Source organism: Aegilops tauschii, chromosome 4, assembly GCF_002575655.3.
Source record: "Aegilops tauschii subsp. strangulata cultivar AL8/78 chromosome 4, Aet v6.0, whole genome shotgun sequence".
NCBI classification, from domain to species: Eukaryota; Viridiplantae; Streptophyta; class Magnoliopsida; order Poales; family Poaceae; genus Aegilops; species Aegilops tauschii.
Genome location: NC_053038.3, coordinates 307,330,249 through 307,349,433, shown reverse-complemented (window position 1 = coordinate 307,349,433; position 19,185 = coordinate 307,330,249). Strand labels below are relative to the sequence as shown.

The 19,185-nt window shown below is 40.0% G+C and overlaps 1 protein-coding gene across 2 annotated transcripts; it reads left to right on the top strand.

Moving 5' to 3' along the window:
• Positions 1-4,435: 4,435 nt before the first annotated feature.
• LOC109732762 (uncharacterized) lies at positions 4,436-17,732 on the top strand. Of its 2 annotated transcripts, none has more exons than XM_020291956.3 (18): positions 4,436-4,698; positions 5,010-5,156; positions 5,232-5,322; positions 5,416-5,534; positions 7,239-7,429; positions 7,937-8,147; positions 9,438-9,675; positions 10,196-10,632; positions 10,957-11,059; positions 11,219-11,397; positions 11,787-12,139; positions 12,341-12,434; positions 12,517-12,735; positions 13,639-13,878; positions 14,436-14,645; positions 16,479-16,745; positions 16,835-17,038; positions 17,121-17,732. In XM_020291956.3, the coding sequence occupies exons 1-18, from the start codon at positions 4,564-4,566 to the stop codon at positions 17,271-17,273; spliced, it is 3,591 nt and encodes a 1,196-aa protein (XP_020147545.1). In that variant the 5' UTR covers positions 4,436-4,563; the 3' UTR covers positions 17,274-17,732. The 2 variants fall into 2 exon arrangements, with proteins under 2 accessions (XP_020147545.1, XP_073352746.1); XM_073496645.1 differs by having other exon boundaries at positions 4,452-4,698; positions 11,787-12,143; positions 12,345-12,434.
• Positions 17,733-19,185: the final 1,453 nt, after the last annotated feature.

The window sequence follows — 19,185 nt, the reverse complement described above, 5'->3', positions numbered from 1 at the left end:
CTATACCGCTGAGGACCCGGAGGAAGAGATTGTTGTGGAGGCCTTGGATCTAGAAACATCAGTAACTCCCATTGAAGATGATTATGAACTAGTACAAGAAGTACCATTTTTGGTTAGAAAGGCACAACTGGAGTACCTGAGCAATGAACATAAATAGGAGGAAGCTAAAGGTATATGCAACATTCATATAAAACCCCTGAAAAGGAAAAGGAAGGAAAAGCTCATTGAAGCAATGGAGAAAGAGGTAACATATTTTGTGAAGGGTTGTAAAGCATCCGACACCTGTAAATCAGTGGCACCTTGCTCCTTTGGTAGTACTTCTTATATGGGCTTTGTGATATGGGCTCTTGTATCAATGTGATACCTTATACTCTTTATACTAAACTTCATTGATGAAATCTATATGCATGTGATCTGCAGCCTACAGACATGGAGATAAAATTAGCTGATGGCACCTTCGGGAAACCTTATGGTATGGTGCTTGACGTTTATGTCAGTCTAGGAACTTTCACTTACTGAGTAGACTTTGTTGTAATGGAAATCCCAAGGATGATTTTTGTCACTACCGGCATCTCGCCCAGGCTCCCCGCAAGTAAGAGCAGGCAAGAAGGAGAAGGCAAGATCCCGCCGACGGTCTCGAAGACGTCTCCTGCGACCTCCATCATGCTCGAGGGCTACTGATGGTGTCCTGCACTGGGGTGTCCCTCACAAAGGAGCCCGACCTCGGTATCCACCAGGAGCCCACCTGGCCTAGTATAGAAAGGGAACCCCTAAAGGAGCGCTAGAGACCTTCGTGCCCTCCAAGACTAAGGGCGGCGGCGCCTATATCGCATCTATTGACATGTAAACCCTAGACCTCCCTACATATATAAACTAAGGTCGGGGACCCCTCTAGATCATCTAATCTCAGATAGGCAAACTGTCCGTAGCAATCTCATACACCATTGTAACCCCTCGCACGAGGTATCCCTCCATGATGAATAATGAAAGCAAGTAGGATGCAGGGTATTACTCTCCGGAGGCCCGAGCCTGGATAAACCCTCTGTGCAACCTCCGAGCTAAGACTTCCAGCTGTGCTTCGACCCCTACCGAGGGACCTGATGGTATTTTGCACCATCATGAACACAAAGAACAACCACAACAGAGGAATAACTCAACAAAACGTTAATAATGAAAGTAATGATGGAATAAACCTACGGTGCTTGATGGCAACAAGTAATTTGTTCGACCAATTTACACTTCTACCAAAGTGCCTCGTCTGGTTGGAGGGACTTGTGATTGAAAACAAGAGCAAATGTCTCTGCGTGCTATTCTCCTCAACGTGAAGTTCCTCGAACCTCAATTGATTTACTCTTGGCAGATTCTTCAAGGCAACCTCTAAACCTTCATAGACTTTTCCTTGGCGAACCACGATCACTCTTGGTTGCTCAGACTGACACCTAATCGTCTAGTGAGTGTGCCGCTCACAAGAGTAAATGGCACAAGCTTCGTATCAATCTAGCTCCTCATGATGCTCAATCAGTTAACTAGATTTGGGCTATGGGTTTTCTCTAGGTAAAATCTCTCAATACTCTAACTTACTCATGGAGCAGCCAACCATTGCAAGTTGGGGTGGGGAGGGGCTATTTCCAGCTAACCGTTGCAAGTTGTTTTTACAGTCAAAACAAAACATACATTAAAAGCTGTTAAAGAATTTAAAAAAAAATCATGATTTGAGAAAAGATCACAAATTTGAAAAAACTTTACAAAATGCTCATGAATTTGGAAAAATTTACAAATTTAGAAAATGTTTTTTTGTGGATTTGAAAACTGTTCATGGATTTGAATAATGTTCATGATTCTTGAAAAGCCCTTGAATTAAAAAATGTTCATGAATTTGAAAAAAGATTATGATTTTGAACAAAAAGTTTGCGCATTTGAAAAATGTTCATGAATTGAAAATAATTCACAAAAATTAAACAAATTTCTATTAAAAAATGTTTGCAGTTTTAAAATTCTTCATGAATTATTTTTTCATGAATTAAAAAACATCCATATATTTCAAAATTTTCCATAATTTTGACTTTTTTTGTGTGTGTTCATGAATAAAAAATTTAAAAAGATAAAACCCACTCTATCGAATAAAACTAGGAAAAACGAAAACCAAAGAAAGCCCGAGACCAGGAGACGAGAGGGGACTTTCTAGAAGGCTCCCAAAACTAATGAAGGAGAATTTCATGGGCCGACAAGGCACTCAGATTAGTTAAGAAAATAGTAATGGACGCTCTATACCAATAGTATTGTAACTGGAGTTGTAAGGGCATGTACAATGGTTGATAAGATACTTTTATCTTAAGTCTTGCATGTAATTTAGAGATGACTGAAAAATGTATACAATGGGTCATCTCTTAGTCTTATCTTCAATAACTAGTTATTCCTAAAAATGTGGTGAGACATATTGTGCTAAAAGATCATCTCTTGTCTTCTCTTAAATAAGAGAAGACAAGCCTTTTCTTATGAGTTCTTTCTCCTCCATCTCAACATTTATCCTACATGGCACTCCTAAGATAGCACCATTGTACATGCCCTAAGTGGCATATAGGAAACAACCATCTGGCGCTGCACAGGATCGAGACCTCCTAGTCCCCACATAGGGGTGGTGTGGGTGCAGCAAACACGCACCTCCGGGCACTTTGGGTTGTGCGGGGCGGGGCACCCCTATTTTTTTTCCTTTCTTTGTTTCTTTTCTATTTTTTTCCTTTTCTTCTTTAAAAAATGTCCAGAATTTTAGAAAAAAATAAATTTTAATACACATTCATGAATTTTAAAAATGTTCTAAATCTAAACGAATATCCCCGCTTTTTAAAAATGTTCTTTGATTTGAAAAATTCCTCAAATTTCAAAAACAAATCTTCAGCAATCTAAAAAAATGTTTCTGGGTTGATAAAAAGTTCATGAATTTCGAAAATGTTCTTATATTTAAAAAATATTCAATTTTTCCAAAAATTTCACGCATTTCAAATAATATTTTGAATTATATATTTTTTTACGAATTTTAAATATGCTCCTAGATTTTAAAAAATGTTCATGAAGTTTGAAAGTTGTCCCCGTATTTAAAAAAATGTTCCACATACATGTTAAAATTTCCAAAATATTTCCCATATTCCATAAAATGTTTTGGCATTCAATTTTTTTACTAATTTGGTTTTCCCTAAATTCAAAATTTATTCATGAATCTGAAAAATCTTCTCTAATTTCAATTATGTTAGAATATTCATACATTTGAATAATCTTCCCTTGTTGGGAAAATGCTCACAAAATAAAAATTAGAAAAACCAAAAGGTAAAAGAAGGAAAAGAATGATGAAAGAAATAGAAAAACCACAAAAATACTGAAAAACCGACACTCTCATTAGGGGGGTGCACGTTTGCTCACTGTTCCCCGACCTATATGGGGAAAATGATTTGCCGCTTCAGTGCGAGGACTAGACCTGGTCGATGGGAGGTCCTATTTGTCTGTACTGCGTCAAATAGTGACTTGTCGAATAGCCGGCGACCAATTGGGATGGCCCATCAAGGATGCACATGGCACGACTGTTTTTCTTTTTTTCTTTTTTCAAAATTTGCTCCCACTTTTTCTAAAAATGTTCATAATTATTTTTCAAAATTTTAAGAAATGTTGAAAACAATTCAAAAAGTGCTAACATTTTAAAATTTTGTTCTTAAAAAAAAACCCACATTTTATAAAATTGTTCACAAATTTAGAAAATGTTCTTGCTTCCAAAATTTTATATTTGGAATTTCAATTTGACACTCGTTTGTCTGAATCTTTGAAAATGTTCTTAAATCCCAAACATATTTTCAAAAGGCAAACAACTTTAAAAAAATATAATTTATTTTTGAAATTGTTCACATTTTTAATGAAATTAGTTTTTGAATTTTCGAATACTTTTTGAATTCCTTGAACAATATTTGAGTACATAAACATTTGTGGTAAAGACAAACATTTTAAAAATTGGAAACCTTTTTTGGAAACGCTCTAAGTTTTTAAAACCTGTGAATTTTGTTTGAAAAATGGGATCGCTTTTTGAATTTGCTTTTTTCTGATTTTTGGATAAAGAACATTTTTGGTTTAATTTTTGAATTTATTTTTTAAATATGAAACATTTTAAAAAGATATTTATTTTTTTCGAATTTTGTGAATTTGGAAAAAGAAAAATAAATATGAAAAAAGAATTAATAATAATAATACAAAGGAAAACGCCTAAAAGAAACTAGGAAACGAAATCGAAATTAAAATCTTTGCGTTGAGGCGAAAATGTGCCGGCCTCGTGGGCACGACTATGTGCGTTTTGACGACTGTTGCCGCACTGAGCGGCAAATAGGATCTTCCCTGGTCGACCCCCTTGTCCCAAAGCTCTCTCCATCCACCGGGCCAAAAGCCCATCCCGTAGCACACGCAGGCACTCGGCAGCTCCCAAAACCCTCGCCCCCACTCTCCCTTCCGGCGGCCATCAGCTACCCCCCCTCCCCTCCTCCCCGCCGCCCCAAAACCCTCACCAGCAAAGACGCCGCAAAACTCACCATGGCTCCGGGGGACACCGGCGTCGAGCAGCCGCGTAAGGCGCATCGCGTGGCCAAGTCGGGCGCGAAGGTGCGGAAGAAGAAGGGCAAATGCGCCGCCGGCGACGATGAAGGGGGCGAGAGGAAGAACCCCAAGGTACGGATGGGGCCCGCTGTCTCCTGGGTTTCTCTCTCGGAAAGTGTGGGCTTTCTCGCCGCTTGTTTTGTTATCCGTAGATTAGTCAAGTATTCGGCTGGCGAGCATCCTATCTGGGTGCCTGTAAGAGCCTCGCTTAGGATGAACGATTCTGTTTAGTGCTTGATTGTTGAACATCCGGTACAAAGTACATATGATTCATGCCCAAATATGCTTGCACTATAAACGATGGTTACCGTTTCATTATTCCTTTTTCCTATCTGGTTTTGGAGGCCTTCGTTTAATTAGACTGCAAAAATGCCTTCTCCCAGGCTTTTGCCTTCCGTTCAGCAACAAAGGCGAAGCGGCTACAATCTCGGTCAGCAGAAATTGAACAACGCCGTCTCCATGTGCCAATCATGGATCGCTCAATTGGGGAACCACCTCCTTTTGTTGTTGTAGTCCAAGGACCTCCGCAGGTATGATATGGCTCTTGAATGAAAATGATGCCTATGTATTCTTCTCTGACCATTAGCTTACTTCAAATCGATCAGGTTGGAAAGTCGCTGCTGATAAAATGTCTAGTAAAGCACTACACTAAACAGAACTTGTCAGATGTCCGTGGTCCCATCACGGTTGTATCAGGTTAATGAATCTTTCACATCTCATACTTAAACAGTGGACAATGCTCTTCAAATTAACCAGATTATTGGGAATATTTATATATTTGTTACATAGGTAAAAGCAGGAGGGTGCAGTTCTTGGAGTGTCCAAGTGATATCAATGGAATGATCGATGCAGCTAAAATAGCAGATCTTGCTCTGCTGCTTATTGATGGTAGCTATGGATTTGAGATGGTATGTTGTCAAAGCTGTTATTCTTATAAATACTCGTAGGCCTGTTAAGTTGTTTAGCAGACACTAGGGCTGACGACATAAATATGCTTCGTGGATTTAGATGCACCTTAGGAGCACATACCCACCGACTTCTATTCTTACAAAGAGATTCGATAAAATGCCGCATCTTACTCCCCTTGGATAAAATGCCCCACCTTACATCATAAATTATAATCGATAGCGAGCCATCTTACTTTGTCCTCCTCCTTTCAATATTTAAATCATTTTTGGCTAAATGGTCTCCAAATCAGGCTCCAAAAGGTCAAAATGCTCCAGTAGCTTCTTCTTCCTTAGCTTGCCCCACCTCCTTCCTCTCCCAACAAGGGTGTTTGGATCTTAGCTTGGGTGCCGTCTCCACCCCACCTTGATGGCTGCTGGAGCTCATGATGGTGTCTACTCCCGTTGCCGGAAGGGTTGAGCTTTGCCTTGGCCTGACCCAAACGCACCACTCCCCTCCGCGTTGCTTACCCATCCTCTGGCAGCTCTACAAAGGGAACCAACAGCGCACCCAGCATGGCTCTTGGTCCATTCATGTGAGTCCTCCATCGGGTCAGGATCCCTAGTGCTGCACCAAACTCTCAGGGAACCGAACTCTTCACTGTACTCCACTCGCACAAGCTCCAATAAATTGCTGCTCCACTTTCTTCAGTTCAGTGGGAGAAAAACAAGCAACCGACCAACACACATGACTAGTGATTGATGGAATACGTAACAGTACATGCAAAGCATCTATGATCACACCATTGCTGTTGATTGGTGAATTATACCAATTGTCTGTGATCCTTTCCTCCTTCTATGTCCTGTTGAAGATGATATATAAGGCTCTCAACGACTAGCTGTGGCAGAGTGCCATGTCACCTGTCGCCACGGTTCTCTCCTTGGTCGGGGAAGGCGGCGGGGATGAGAGTGCAGTGAGAGGGTTGGAGCTGACGAAGATAATGGGTGTTTGCCTTCCCCGTGGCTTTTGGATTGAAACCCCATGCGTTGCCATGGTATTGGAGATTTGATTTCTGAATATTATATAGAATATAAATTCAGCAAGATTTAAATATGCGAGAAGTTTTTTGCAGCAATTAAACAATAATCTTAACATAAAAATTTAAACATGTCACACTTAAATGTGTAGGAGTTAAAACCCAGTTAGAATACACTATTGCATGTTGCATGCATGGTAGGGAGGCTATCATGTCCAGATCAGAAGGTTACTAGTGAACCAAGGTAGCAAATCTAACAGCTAAACCAATTTTGACGAGGTGGCTCAAGAGCTGGAAAATAGCAATCAATGTTTGCTAGTGGGGTTTGCCTATATATGTTGTATAAATACTCAAAAGGCATTCTATCACGCTAAAAGTAAAATGGGTCACTAGATCAATTACAAAGTGAGATGGGCATTTTCTCAAGGTCAAAGTAAGATAGGATGTTTTAGAAAATCCCACTTCTCTTACACATTAGGCTAAATGCTTTATTACGGTTATTAGATTTCCTGTCCATGAATATTTGGTCCCTTTTTCATGGCTCGGTGTTCAACATGTTAATTCCCCAGATCTCAGTTTGTTAATTCCTACCAATTGGTGAAGCTGACCTGTTGTTTTGATCTATGTTTGTCTGTTAAATCTTTTCTGTTAACATTGTACTAAAGCTACCCAAATGAAACCTTGTATCCAGGATACATTCGAGTTCCTTAATATCATGCAAGTGCATGGATTCCCCAAGGTAATGGGAGTGCTTACACATCTTGATCAATTTAAAGATGTAAAGAAACTCAGGAAAACTAAGCAGCGCCTTAAGCATCGTTTCTGGGCTGAGATAAAGGAGGGAGCGAAACTGTTCTACTTATCTGGTCTCATTCATGGAAAGTAAGTTTCTGTAAAGTTGGTATTTCATTGTTCAGACTCTTAGTTTGTAGGTAAATAACTGGAAATGTGATCCATGGGACATGGTAGTTTATTTTAAGCCAATTCGAGCTCACTGCTAGTGCTCGCCATATCATAACGAAATACTATGCAGTACTAGGTGATTTCCCTGTGCGTTGCTGTGGAATTTAAAGATTAACTTTGGATAAATTTTGTATGAACGAAATGACCTAAATCAAAAGTTATTATTTTCAGAAGTAATTGTGTGTGAACAAATAGTTTGCATGTACGCTGGACCATTGAAGATGGACCAATTAAATTGAGGTATGCATGTGCTAGAAAATAGTTTTAGTGGATGATGACGTGGCACATTTGGTGATGTGGAGGGCTGCATATTGAGAGAATTAGAGTTAGTGGGGATCAACTATTTAGGTATACTATGCAATATGCATTGGCTTCTCTATGCTGCAGCTTCATAACATGGCTGTACACTTGTTCAATTCTGTGCAGATACACGAAAAGAGAAGTCCATAATCTTGCAAGGTTTATATCTGTTATCAAACCCATCCCTTTGAGTTGGCGAATGGCACATCCTTACTTGTTAGCAGATAGATTCGAAGATGTAACTTCGTCAGAAAGTGTGCGCTTGAATAGGAAATGTGACAGAAAAATAACGCTGTATGGTTACCTTCGTGGATGTAACATGAAAAGAGGGACCAAGGTAACATTTAAACATATGCCTTCTCTTTCATCATTGCTGAACTTTGATTTGAATCAGGGATTAACTTATTTGTGCAAAGGCTATTATACTTCATAACAGGCATTATTACTCCCATGATTGAGTTAATATATGAATTCATCAATATAGTTTACATTTGGACTTAGTTGAATAGCTAAAAAATGGAGGTAAAGAACAAGATCTTACTTTTCAGTAAGCATGAACTTGATTTGGGTGAACCTACAGAAATTACTATTCGATAATTATTTATTGTTCAGTTTGAAATTGACTAGATGGAATGCATAGCACTATTTTCATTAACTGTACTAGATATCGCTCAATCTGTTTCAAAATAAAAAGTGTGCAGTTTATCTCTCGGACATTTTATTTCAACTTCAGCAGCAGCCGAATAATACAGAGCTTTCATTAATGATATGAACTCCTGACTTGCAACCAAAGGAAACACACCTTTTACTAAGCCATATGCTATATTGCTATGAGCAAGTTACTTTTGTGCATTCACATACAGTAGAAACAAGCATCCCCATGCTCGACAAGTCCTTCAACACTAAAGTGATGAATGATTTAAGTGGGTGAGTATTCTGTGTAGTGGTTATAGCTGGGGAAAAAAAATCACTTATTAGGTAGCCAGATTACTTTTGTGATGTCTTATACATTATTGATTACTCCTTCCGTGTCTATTTACATGGTGCACATGTATTTTGAGATTCAACTTTGACCATCAATTTGACCAATAAAACGTGGTATATGTAAAAAAAACTGTACCATTCAATTCGTATTAAAATGTAGTTTTAAATGGTATGCTTTTAAGTTTTAACATATAATTAATATATTATTGGTGAAAATGATGATCAAAGTTCAATCACGAAAAACGAGGATGCCATGTAAATGGGCACGGCTGGAGTACCTTGCCAGTTGCCATGCCTACATGGTGACTTGGTTGTTAATTATTTGTTTAAAGATGGGAACGTTCTTTAAAGGGACCAAATGCTTTTCAATAGGGTTAGAAAGCGAGATTTTCTTCAATTATTATGCACTAAATTTGATGGGACTGCTGTGAATACCGAGGATGACTGCACAGGAAAGTGAGATATCAACCCCACACACAATTTAGAGGTGTGTCAGTATTTAGTCCTTGCACGTTAGAAGGAATTGGACTTCACCTCACTTAGAAGGATGCATGTACACATTGTTGTTCCTGTTCTTTTCTCTCTGTGTTTGATTTCATTGGCCTACTTTTTTGGATGCTAACACCTGCAGTAATTTGTGCAGGTGCATATCACAGGAGCAGGTGATTTCAGCTTGTCTGGTGTAACAAGTTTGGCTGATCCCTGCCCTTTGCCATCGGCTGCAAAGAAGCGAGGATTACGTGACAAGGAGAAGCTGTTCTATGCCCCAATGTCTGGTCTTGGGGATCTCCTGTATGACAAGGATGCGGTGTACATCAACATCAATGATCATCTTGTTCAGTTTTCAAACACCGATGACAACAATGCATCTAAGAAACAAGGTACGACCAGCATGTTAAACTATAAATACCTGAATTTGGTCCCCTCCACTGTGATTGCCTGCAATTGGAGTTTTTTCATGTATGCTTGTTCAGGATAATAGTTTTTTATGAAATGATCATGCATAAACATGCTTTGTTTAACAAGGATATTTTAATGCCAAACTGGAAACTCAATTGATTGCTGATATTGTGTCGCTGACCTGGTATTGCATTCAAATAATGTTGTGGCTTATGGGTGTTGCTGAGACATAGATTGCAAAGTGAGGCTGGCTGCTACATAGTGGCTGCTTGTGCCTCGGGAAAATAATCTGAGTAGAGAAACTTTTGCTGGTGGACCAGTTATTTGACTAAATTGCCCCTGTAATATCTTTATGGTTTTCCGATCGTTCCATATAGTGCCATATGACTATTACAGAGCTTCTGAAAGTGTGTGCGACTTTTCTTTAATATAATATTTATCTCTAATAGTTTATCACATATCTATGCTTAATTGTTTGCTGGGCTGCTGACCATGCTACAGGGAAAGGTAATGATGTCGGTGTGGCTCTAGTAAAAACTCTTCAGAACACCAAATACTCCCTTGATGAGAAGTTAGATCAGAGTTTTATAAATTTCTTCGGCAGACGGCCTGCTGCTCAGTCCGAAGACAGTGACATGACAGGCAATGCCATTTCTTCAAGACAGAATGACCAGGGAGAAGCTAACATTTTGGCACAAGTAGGTGGTAATAACCTTAGTAGTGCAGGCACCCTGGAGAGCAATGGGCACTCTTCTTCTGAGTGCTCTAGTGATAGTGAAGGTGACAATGATGATGACATTCAGCCAAGTGATCATGGCGTTGACTTGAGAGAAGAAGTGGAATTTTGCAATGGAAGAATGAGGCGAAAAGCTGTGTCAGCTAATTTTCAAGATGACGATGATGATGATGATGATGATGATGATGACGATGATGATGAGGTTTACCATTTGCCCTTAGTATCAATGCATATCAGTGGATAGCTTTCTTTCTCTTGTTTTGTGTTACATACTTAGTTTATGTTCCTTTTACTTCCCACAAATGCTTTATATTTAAGAAATAATTGTTGAACATGCATTTATTTGTGAAATGTAACCCACCCAGGCAACCTATAAGACCATACGTTGGTATTAGCTTTTACTAAGTTCACCTGTCAATATAAAGTGGCATTTTGTAGGCATGAACTCGTTTTTTAATGCTTCTATGGCACTATGGGTTTTCAGTCTGAGTCTGTAAAAATATTTTAACCTTGTTTTGAAATACAGGGTTCTGATAACGAAGATGATAGTCATAATGAAGATTCTGACGATGACCACCTATCTGAAGGTTCTTTATCATCAGATGGTAGTGGAGAAGCTCTTGATTCAGGTAGGAGCCAATTTCACACGCATATCTTACCTCATGCACCCAGCAATCCTTGCATATACATATTTGTTATGCTAATTTCTTTGCCGAACCAATTTCCTTAAGAATAAAGCACTGACAATATTTTGTTTTGACATTTTAATTCTAACCTTTTTTATTTAGATGATGGAACTGAAAACACTTCGAAGTGGAAAAAGTCTTTACTTGCCAGAACACTGGCCAGACGGGGTGCCAGTCTAATGCAACTTGTATATGGGCAAGCTTCAGCAGAACTAGACAATGATAGTGGCGAAGAAGGTAGCTCTGATGAAGAAATTTTTGTACCAAAAGGACAAAAAAAGGTAATTGTGTGTTGCATGCATGATAATTAACGGTAGATGAGGTATCTTATCTTCTCTAGGATAGATTATCCATGATCTCTGGTTTGATAACCATATTGGATCAGAAATAGGTCAACAGAGAAGGGACTTTAATAGACCCTTGTTTTTCCTTATTATACTTCAGCCATCTGTATGCTGGGGGCAAAGAAAGTAGTGCCCAACTGCACTCTTGTTTTTTGCTATCATTTTAATAGTTCTCCTGGTCACAATATTTATGAAGGTACACACTATGCAGTGCTAATATATGTTCATGTGAGCATTTTACCTTCTGTATTTTACAGAGTTCTACATATCTTGCTAGTTTTGTTATTAGTGTGAATCAATAGATGACTTTGTTTTGTGATTCACAGCAAGTAAAGAACGAATTACCAAGCTTTGATGATATTGATGCTGAGGATTACTCTAAGTTCTTGAAAGTGGAGCTACGTGATTGGTCTAACGAAGATCTCATCAAAAGCATCCGTGACCGTTTTGTGACTGGAGATTGGTCAAAAGCTTCTCTGAGAGGACGCGAGGTAGATGAAAATGGAGAGGGTGATGAAGAAATCGATGGTGATTTTGAAGATCTGGAAACTGGTGAGGTGCACAAGAGCCAGGCTGCTGAAAGTGCAGCTGGGAAGCCAGGTGTTCAGAAAGAAGACGAACTAAAAGTTGAAGAACTAAGACTCAAGAAGCTTGCGCTTAAAGCAAAATTTGATTCAGAATATCCTTATACGTGATCGTTTTATCCTTCTTTATTTCTCTTTCGATTTGCAGTTTGTTCTTGATTGCTTGCCTCTTAGACTGGAACAGCACCTCCATGATCTGTTTATTTTGACCGGTTTCTTGAACTTTTTTTTATTTGACTAGAAATTAGAAATGCATTGTTGCTCATTTCTTGTTTCATTCCTTGACTGAAACCTACATATGATGGATCGGACCTCTCTGGCGAGGAAGTTGATAACGAGAAGAAGAAATCGAAAAGAGAGCAACCTGATGCAGGGGGCTATTTTGACAAAGTATGCTGTGCCATTCTCTGCCCTTTCCAGCTCTGCTCCTGAAAAAAGAAAGGAGACTGATCTAGCTTTTGTATCTTTTCAGTTGAAGGAGGAAATTGAACTCCGCAAGCAAATGAATGTATCTGAACTCAATGATCTGGATGAAGATACCCGAGTAGAAATTGAAGGATTTAGGACTGGTACTTACGTCAGATTAGAGATACATGGTGTGCCGTATGAGCTAGTTGAGCATTTTGATCCTTGCCACCCCATTCTTGTTGGGGGTATTGGCCTCGGTGAGGAGAACACTGGATATATGCAGGTCAGCCATTTTATATTTACTTCCAGTTTTCTTGATCAGTAGCTTAAGGAATTGAAATATGCTGGTGCAGTTACTTGATGTTGGAACTACGAATACTCTACATAACTGTAAAATAATGTTACATGGAGCTTTCAACCTTCCACATTTACATCACGTGTAAATATTATCGCGGCAATCAGAAGGAAAAAGTGGAACAGATCTTGACTGATTATTTGGCGGTGTAGATTATAGTGCCGCAGATTAGTCAAATCTGGATGTTAGAGTTAACCTTGTTGCATTAGAAGTACACCTCCATTCCAAGTTACAGACTTACAGTGAAAACTTGGTGGATGCTAAGAGTTTTCAGAAAGTCTTGAAAACTGCAGTATTTGAGGAGGGTGATATTCTATTAATATGTGAAATCGCAAGTTGAAAATCATATTCATATGGGAGATACATAAAAAACAAATCAGCATGAATATTGATGTTTACTCCCTCTATCCATATATATAGGGCCTAATGCATTTTTCGAGCCTAACTTTGACCACATGTTAGAGCAATAATATATGACATGCAAATTACACAAAGCATACCGTCAAATTCGTGTGTGGAAGGAGCTTCCAATGATATAACTTTCACATTATACATCTCATGTACTATTCATCTTATCAATAGTCAAAGGTAATCTCGAAAAATGCATTAGGCCCTATATATATGGATGGAGGGAGTAACTGTTTTTGTCTTCCACTGGATATTTTGCCCTAGTTTTTCTGTATGATGTTTAATGAGCACTATCCACTTTTGAATTATAAATATGTGTGCTGTAGCATCTAACAGGCAATTGCAGGGGGTCATTTGGTTCATTTTTATTATACTGGCGGTGACCCACAATTTCACATATTACCCTGTTTGTTGTTGATACAGGTTAGCTTGAAGCGCCACAGGTGGCATAGGAAAGTGTTGAAGACAAAAGACCCAATTGTTGTCTCTATTGGTTGGAGACGTTTCCAAACAACGCCTGTATATGCAATAGAGGATCGAAATGGCCGGCACCGCATGCTCAAGTACACACCAGAGCATATGCATTGCTTTGCTATGTTTTGGGGGCCACTGGCTCCACCAAAAAGCGGTGTACTAGCAGTCCAGAGTCTTTCCAGCAATAAGGTACATTCATTGATGAGTTCACACCAGTCCAGAGATGGTTAGTGGCAAATAATAAAAAATATGCTTGGTGTGACATTTAGACATGTTATTTTCTAGCAAATGTTCCTGTTTTTAATATCTTCAAGAGGCAGTGATAATCAAAATCAGAGGCTATCATAGTCGCAGACAAGTAAGTGACAACAGCCTAGTATCATAATCATCTAATCACAACCAAATCGAACGGAATCTTCAATTGTTGTGTTGCCAAGGCCCTGATTTATGTCCCCAACTTTATTTTCTCCATGACCCACGTTTCATGCTTTCTCTTCGAAGACAAAAGTTGAACTCGCCATTTCTCTGAAGAAGTTAGGCACTATGAATGCCACGGAAAGCTAGTCAGGAGTGACCATCATTTTATTGGATGGGCATGTTCACTAAGTGTCTGTCACTGTAACATGCATCTCAGAGATTCAGTTTGCACTACTTGATAATAGTTTGTAGTTTAATTCTGTTTTAGCAATAGTCATTTTAGTATATTTACTGATATGCTTTGCAATGATGTTTGCACATTCACGCAGGTACCATTTAGAATTACTGCAACTGGTTGGGTTCAGGAATTCAACAATACTGCTCGAATTATGAAGAAGATCAAGCTCACAGGCGCACCATGCAAGATATTTAAGAAAACCGCCTTAATTAAAGGGATGTTCACATCTGATTTAGAGGTTGCTAGGTTTGAAGGTGCAGCAATTCGGACAGTAAGTGGAATCCGAGGACAAGTTAAGAAGGTAATACATGAAAGGGCTTGCTTGAATAATCCGTGGTAGTTATTTATAGCATCTTATGATTTGATGAATCTAATCGTCTAATTTTACGCCTCCACAATTTCTCAACATTTTTATATCGTTGCATTGTCTTTGGTCTTGTAATGGACATGTAAGATGTAACAGCACACCAAGTGGCCTGGCTAGTAAACAGACCTTTTGCATACACATTTTTTTACTCTCCTTGCTCAAACCAAATTGAAGATCTTGAGAATGACCAACTATCGTCTCATGGGCTAGGTTTATAGCTAAACTCCCAAGTTTTAGTAGTTCTTAACTAGAACCTTTTAGCTTTTTGGGGACACCAATGGAAGTGATAACTGTACAGAACCTTGAAAACTACGAGCGGACATTATAAAACTCTCAATCTGTCCCTATCATATCTATAATTATGGTTTTGGAGAGATTTGTGAGGGGGATATTTGGCAGCGCCAATGGACAAGTCGAAGTAGTATGTGCTTGTACTTGTCCGTCCTTATCTTCTACTACCCCCGTTCCTAAATATTTGTCTTTTTAGAGATTTCAAATGGACTACCACATACGGATGTATAAGACATTTTTAGAGTGTATAGACATTTTTAGAGTGTAGATTCATTCATTTTGCTCCGTATGTAGTCACTTGTTGAAATCTCTAGAAAGACAAATATTTAGGAACGAAGGGAGTAGTACATTACAAATATATTTGAGTTACTCTACCCCTAGTAAGTTGATGCCTAAAAAGGCGGACAGTAACAAGGCGTTTCATAGAAATCTAGTAATGTGCATCCAAATGCATATAATATTGGATGTACGGCTGTCAATCAGCTGAACCAGAGCGAATACAACCAAACTCGGCTTGAGCTCGTTTTTTTTTTTTTGCCATGAGCGGATTAACCCAAAGGTTAACTCAGACTCGGCTCGTAAAACCTCGGGTCGGGTCGCTGAGGACTCGACAAAGCTTGAGCTTTGCTTTACTCAGGTTCTTGGAGAATCATCATTATCTTCTGACCAGAACATTTGCTCGGAAACTAGGCACTGGTCTACTAAAGAAATGTTGCAAACCTAATTTTCATAGATGGTACCGCAACTTCAATCTTCTGCAGTGGCCAAGGTGGGAACCAATAAACTGGGCACCAGGCTGTGCAGGTTGTGCTTCGCTGTTTGCTGCAGGGAGCATCCAATGTGAATGATCCATAATGGGCTGCAAAGAGACTGTCATGGGCCAATTGAAGAATGTTAACGGGCTAGTCCAAGGAGGTTGTAGGCAGCGAATTGAGTTGTAACATCCAAGTTAGAATCTGTTGCGGTTAGAAACAACCGGGTTTTAATAACACGGGCTTCAAATAAGGTCAGGGCAAGAAGAATAGTGAACCCTTAATTGGATGGATACTGCTAATCAGTCTATAATATTGTGTTACCTACGCTGAAATGGATGTATCTAGCACTGAAATACGTCTAGTTACATCCATTTCAGCATCAATTAATATGGGACGGAGGGAGTATCATTTTAGATTTTGGTAAGTTAGCAACTTCAGAACTGTGTGGGCTAGTTTAGGTGTTATTTATAGCTCTAAGAAAACTAATAAATAATAAAGGAAGTAAAAAAACGTGCGCCATGTAGGCACCCCTATTGATGTATGTTTATTAGTAGATTGGAATCTTATCTGGATTCTGTGTAAGCACATTAGTTTGTTTTTGCTGTTGGAGAGGAAACTTCAAGGTCAATCTGGAGTATGGAAACCCTGAAGCTGACAAATTCATCATTTTTCTGGTAATTTAAATATTCAAATGTAGGCACTAAATAGTACTCTGTTACAGGCAGCAAAGATCGAACCAGGAGATGCGTTAAGGAGAAAAGGGGAAATTACGGAAGGCATTGCAAGGTGCACATTTGAGGACAAAGTTCTTATGAGTGACATTGTCTTCATGCGAGCATGGGTCAACGTTGAAGTTCCCACCTACTGTAATCTTGTGACCACTTCTCTTCAACCCCGAGATCAGATGTGGCAAGGCATGAGAACCACTGCTGAGTTGCGGAAGGCACACAACATACCCATTCCACACAACAAAGACTCGGTTTACAAGGTTCTGAGCCTTAATTTCTTGTCAGGGACCCTTTCTTGCTCTTAATATCCTTTTTTTACCATCTCTCCCACATGTTGTTATCATGGCAGGGTATTGAGCGGAAAGTGCGGAAGTTCAACGCCATAGAGGTCCCTAGAAAACTGCAACCTTTGCTTCCTTTTAAATCAAAGCCGAAGGATAGACCTAAGGGCAAGAAAGGATCAGCTGTGGACATGATACCGGAGATTATGAATATTGGCGAGAAGAAGATACATGGAGCTCTTCAACAGTTGCATCTGTTAAAGCATGAAAAGGTGACATGTTATGTGCACATGAGCATATTCTTACTTGATGCATTGTTGTGCGTGGTGCTTATCATCCGCTTGATTTATGCAGACGAGGAAGGAGAAAATCAAGCGCGGGCTGCAGAAGAAAGCTCATGAGGCGCAGAAAGCCAAGACTGATGAGATAACGAGGAAGCGGCAGAGGGAAGATAGGCGTGAGAGATACAGGGAAGAAGATAAGAAAAAGAAGCGCGCCCGAAAGTAGGCGCGGAAGATACAAGGGGTCTGTCTCTGCACGCGCGTTCCCATCATAGAAGCACCAGCCAGAGCGCACTGTCTACCCAAGACATGTTACTCCACTGGCACGGCTGGCAGCAGACGACTCATGAAACCTCTAGTAGCGATCTAGTTGGAGATGCATGTGATATTGCTAGTCACTCGCAAAAAATTATGGGCAGTGACACCCTGTTCACCGATAAGCGTGTGCCTCCGTGAATTTTGTCACCCTTACGAGTGACTAGCTGGGATCGTATGTTGAATTGTCAAGTTGAGAGAGAGAACAGTTGGCCAATTTTGTTCTTCAGGTTTTGTAACGGTGGAGCTTTGAGAGTTGTTGACATTGGTTCTGATTGGCTGGTGGTTCTGCACACGTGGACCTGCCCTTGTATGATTGGCTACGTTCTTTTGCATGCAACGTTTACATATATGGCCATATGGGTTCCTATTTCCTTGTTGCCTGATGCTTTCTCATTCAGATGCTCTGAGCTGAACTAGCTTTTCTGTCGAGAGATGGACATGCGTCCGCACAGAAGGGGCGCCGTGTCCAATCCCGTTGTTGCGCACACGTGTGAACATGTCACAGCGAAATCAAACCCAAGCACACAAACCCTCGTTCATCGTTGTAAATGCACCCCGTCCCAAAACTAGAGACCACATTGCCAACTTACCATTATCTTGAACCACACTAAAAACCGCAAATGAAAGGTCCATCACTCTATGCGGAGATAAATACAGCGATGCGCTCCTGCTGAGGCGTCTCCATTTAATGAACGCTATGCTTGGTTAATTCGGTGTTGTAATGGAAAAATACCATGGTGCACCCGGGTGTCAGCGCAGCCTATATACACAACATAATTTAGTAGTAATTACAAAATAATAATTTAAAATCGAATATGATCAAGTTAGACATTCGTATAAAAATGATTCGTCAAGGAATAACTTTTATAGTATTCTGGATGATAAAAAGTTCAAAACGCTGTATACAAGTACTGTTCACGCTATTTAGTCCTCAATGTTTTTTTCCCGAAGTCAACAACAATCATTCCTTGATGAAACACAATATATTTAATCTTGCACATATACAATGCGTTGGCGCTTGAGAGCCATAAGTTCACACAACTCGCCAAGTTGCTGGTGAGAACGAGAAGAGGTGCGCGCGAATTGAACTTAGCTCAGATGGTTAGATTTTTTTTGGTGAAATCATCCCATTAGAAGTCTTAAATGGTTGCATTTTTTAAAATTCATCTCGAGCATTTCGACGATGTGCGTTCAGTGGGAGGAGACGTTCATATCGATTACGAAGATGTCGGCGGCGACTTCGTTAATCTTAAGATGATGTGCCGGTTCAGTCTCTCGGAGATGCTCATAGAGATAGAATGTGCATGTGTGTATCGTTTCTGAGTCTATATTGTGTTAAAAAAAGATGAGGTGTGCACGTCACGATCCCTGATCCCGCTAGACTGCTCGCCCCGAAAAAAGGGGATCTCATACATAGGCGGAAGGAGGCGACGCGCGGCTTCGCTTTGCGAGCCGCTGACGCTGGCGTTGGTTTCCTCTCCCTCCGTTTGCCGCTTCGGCAGCGGGAGGGAGGGGGAACCTCGGATATGTGCGTGAGGTTGGTTCACAGTAGGGTTAGAGTTGTGGGAGACGTTGACGGGACCGTTGCGGTGGCGCCACGTCTGAATAAGTTTTCTCGGGCTCTGTTCGCGGTCAGATGGAGCTCTTGCCTTCATCTAGGAGCGAGCGGGGTGGGGGATCCCCGGATCTCGTCGAGGTCGTGTGCTATGGTGTCTGGAGGTCGGCCGACACTGGCCGGTTGGATCCTCGAATGGAAGGTGGTTGTGTGGAGATGGAGATTCTTCTTCCTCCTCATTGGTATGATTTTCTGCTGTTTTCTC

What these genes read in the sequence shown, in the direction of transcription:
- LOC109732762 (XM_020291956.3), top strand. Translation starts at nt 4,564, where the DNA reads ATGGCTCCGGGGGACACCGGCGTCGAGCAGCCGCGTAAGGCGCATCGC. An exon ending in ACATGAAAAGAGGGACCAAG is followed by an intron (nt 8,148 to 9,437) that starts GTAACATTTAAA and finishes TAATTTGTGCAG; the next exon opens with GTGCATATCACAGGAGCAGG. An exon ending in AGAACACTGGATATATGCAG is followed by an intron (nt 12,736 to 13,638) that starts GTCAGCCATTTT and finishes TTGTTGATACAG; the next exon opens with GTTAGCTTGAAGCGCCACAG.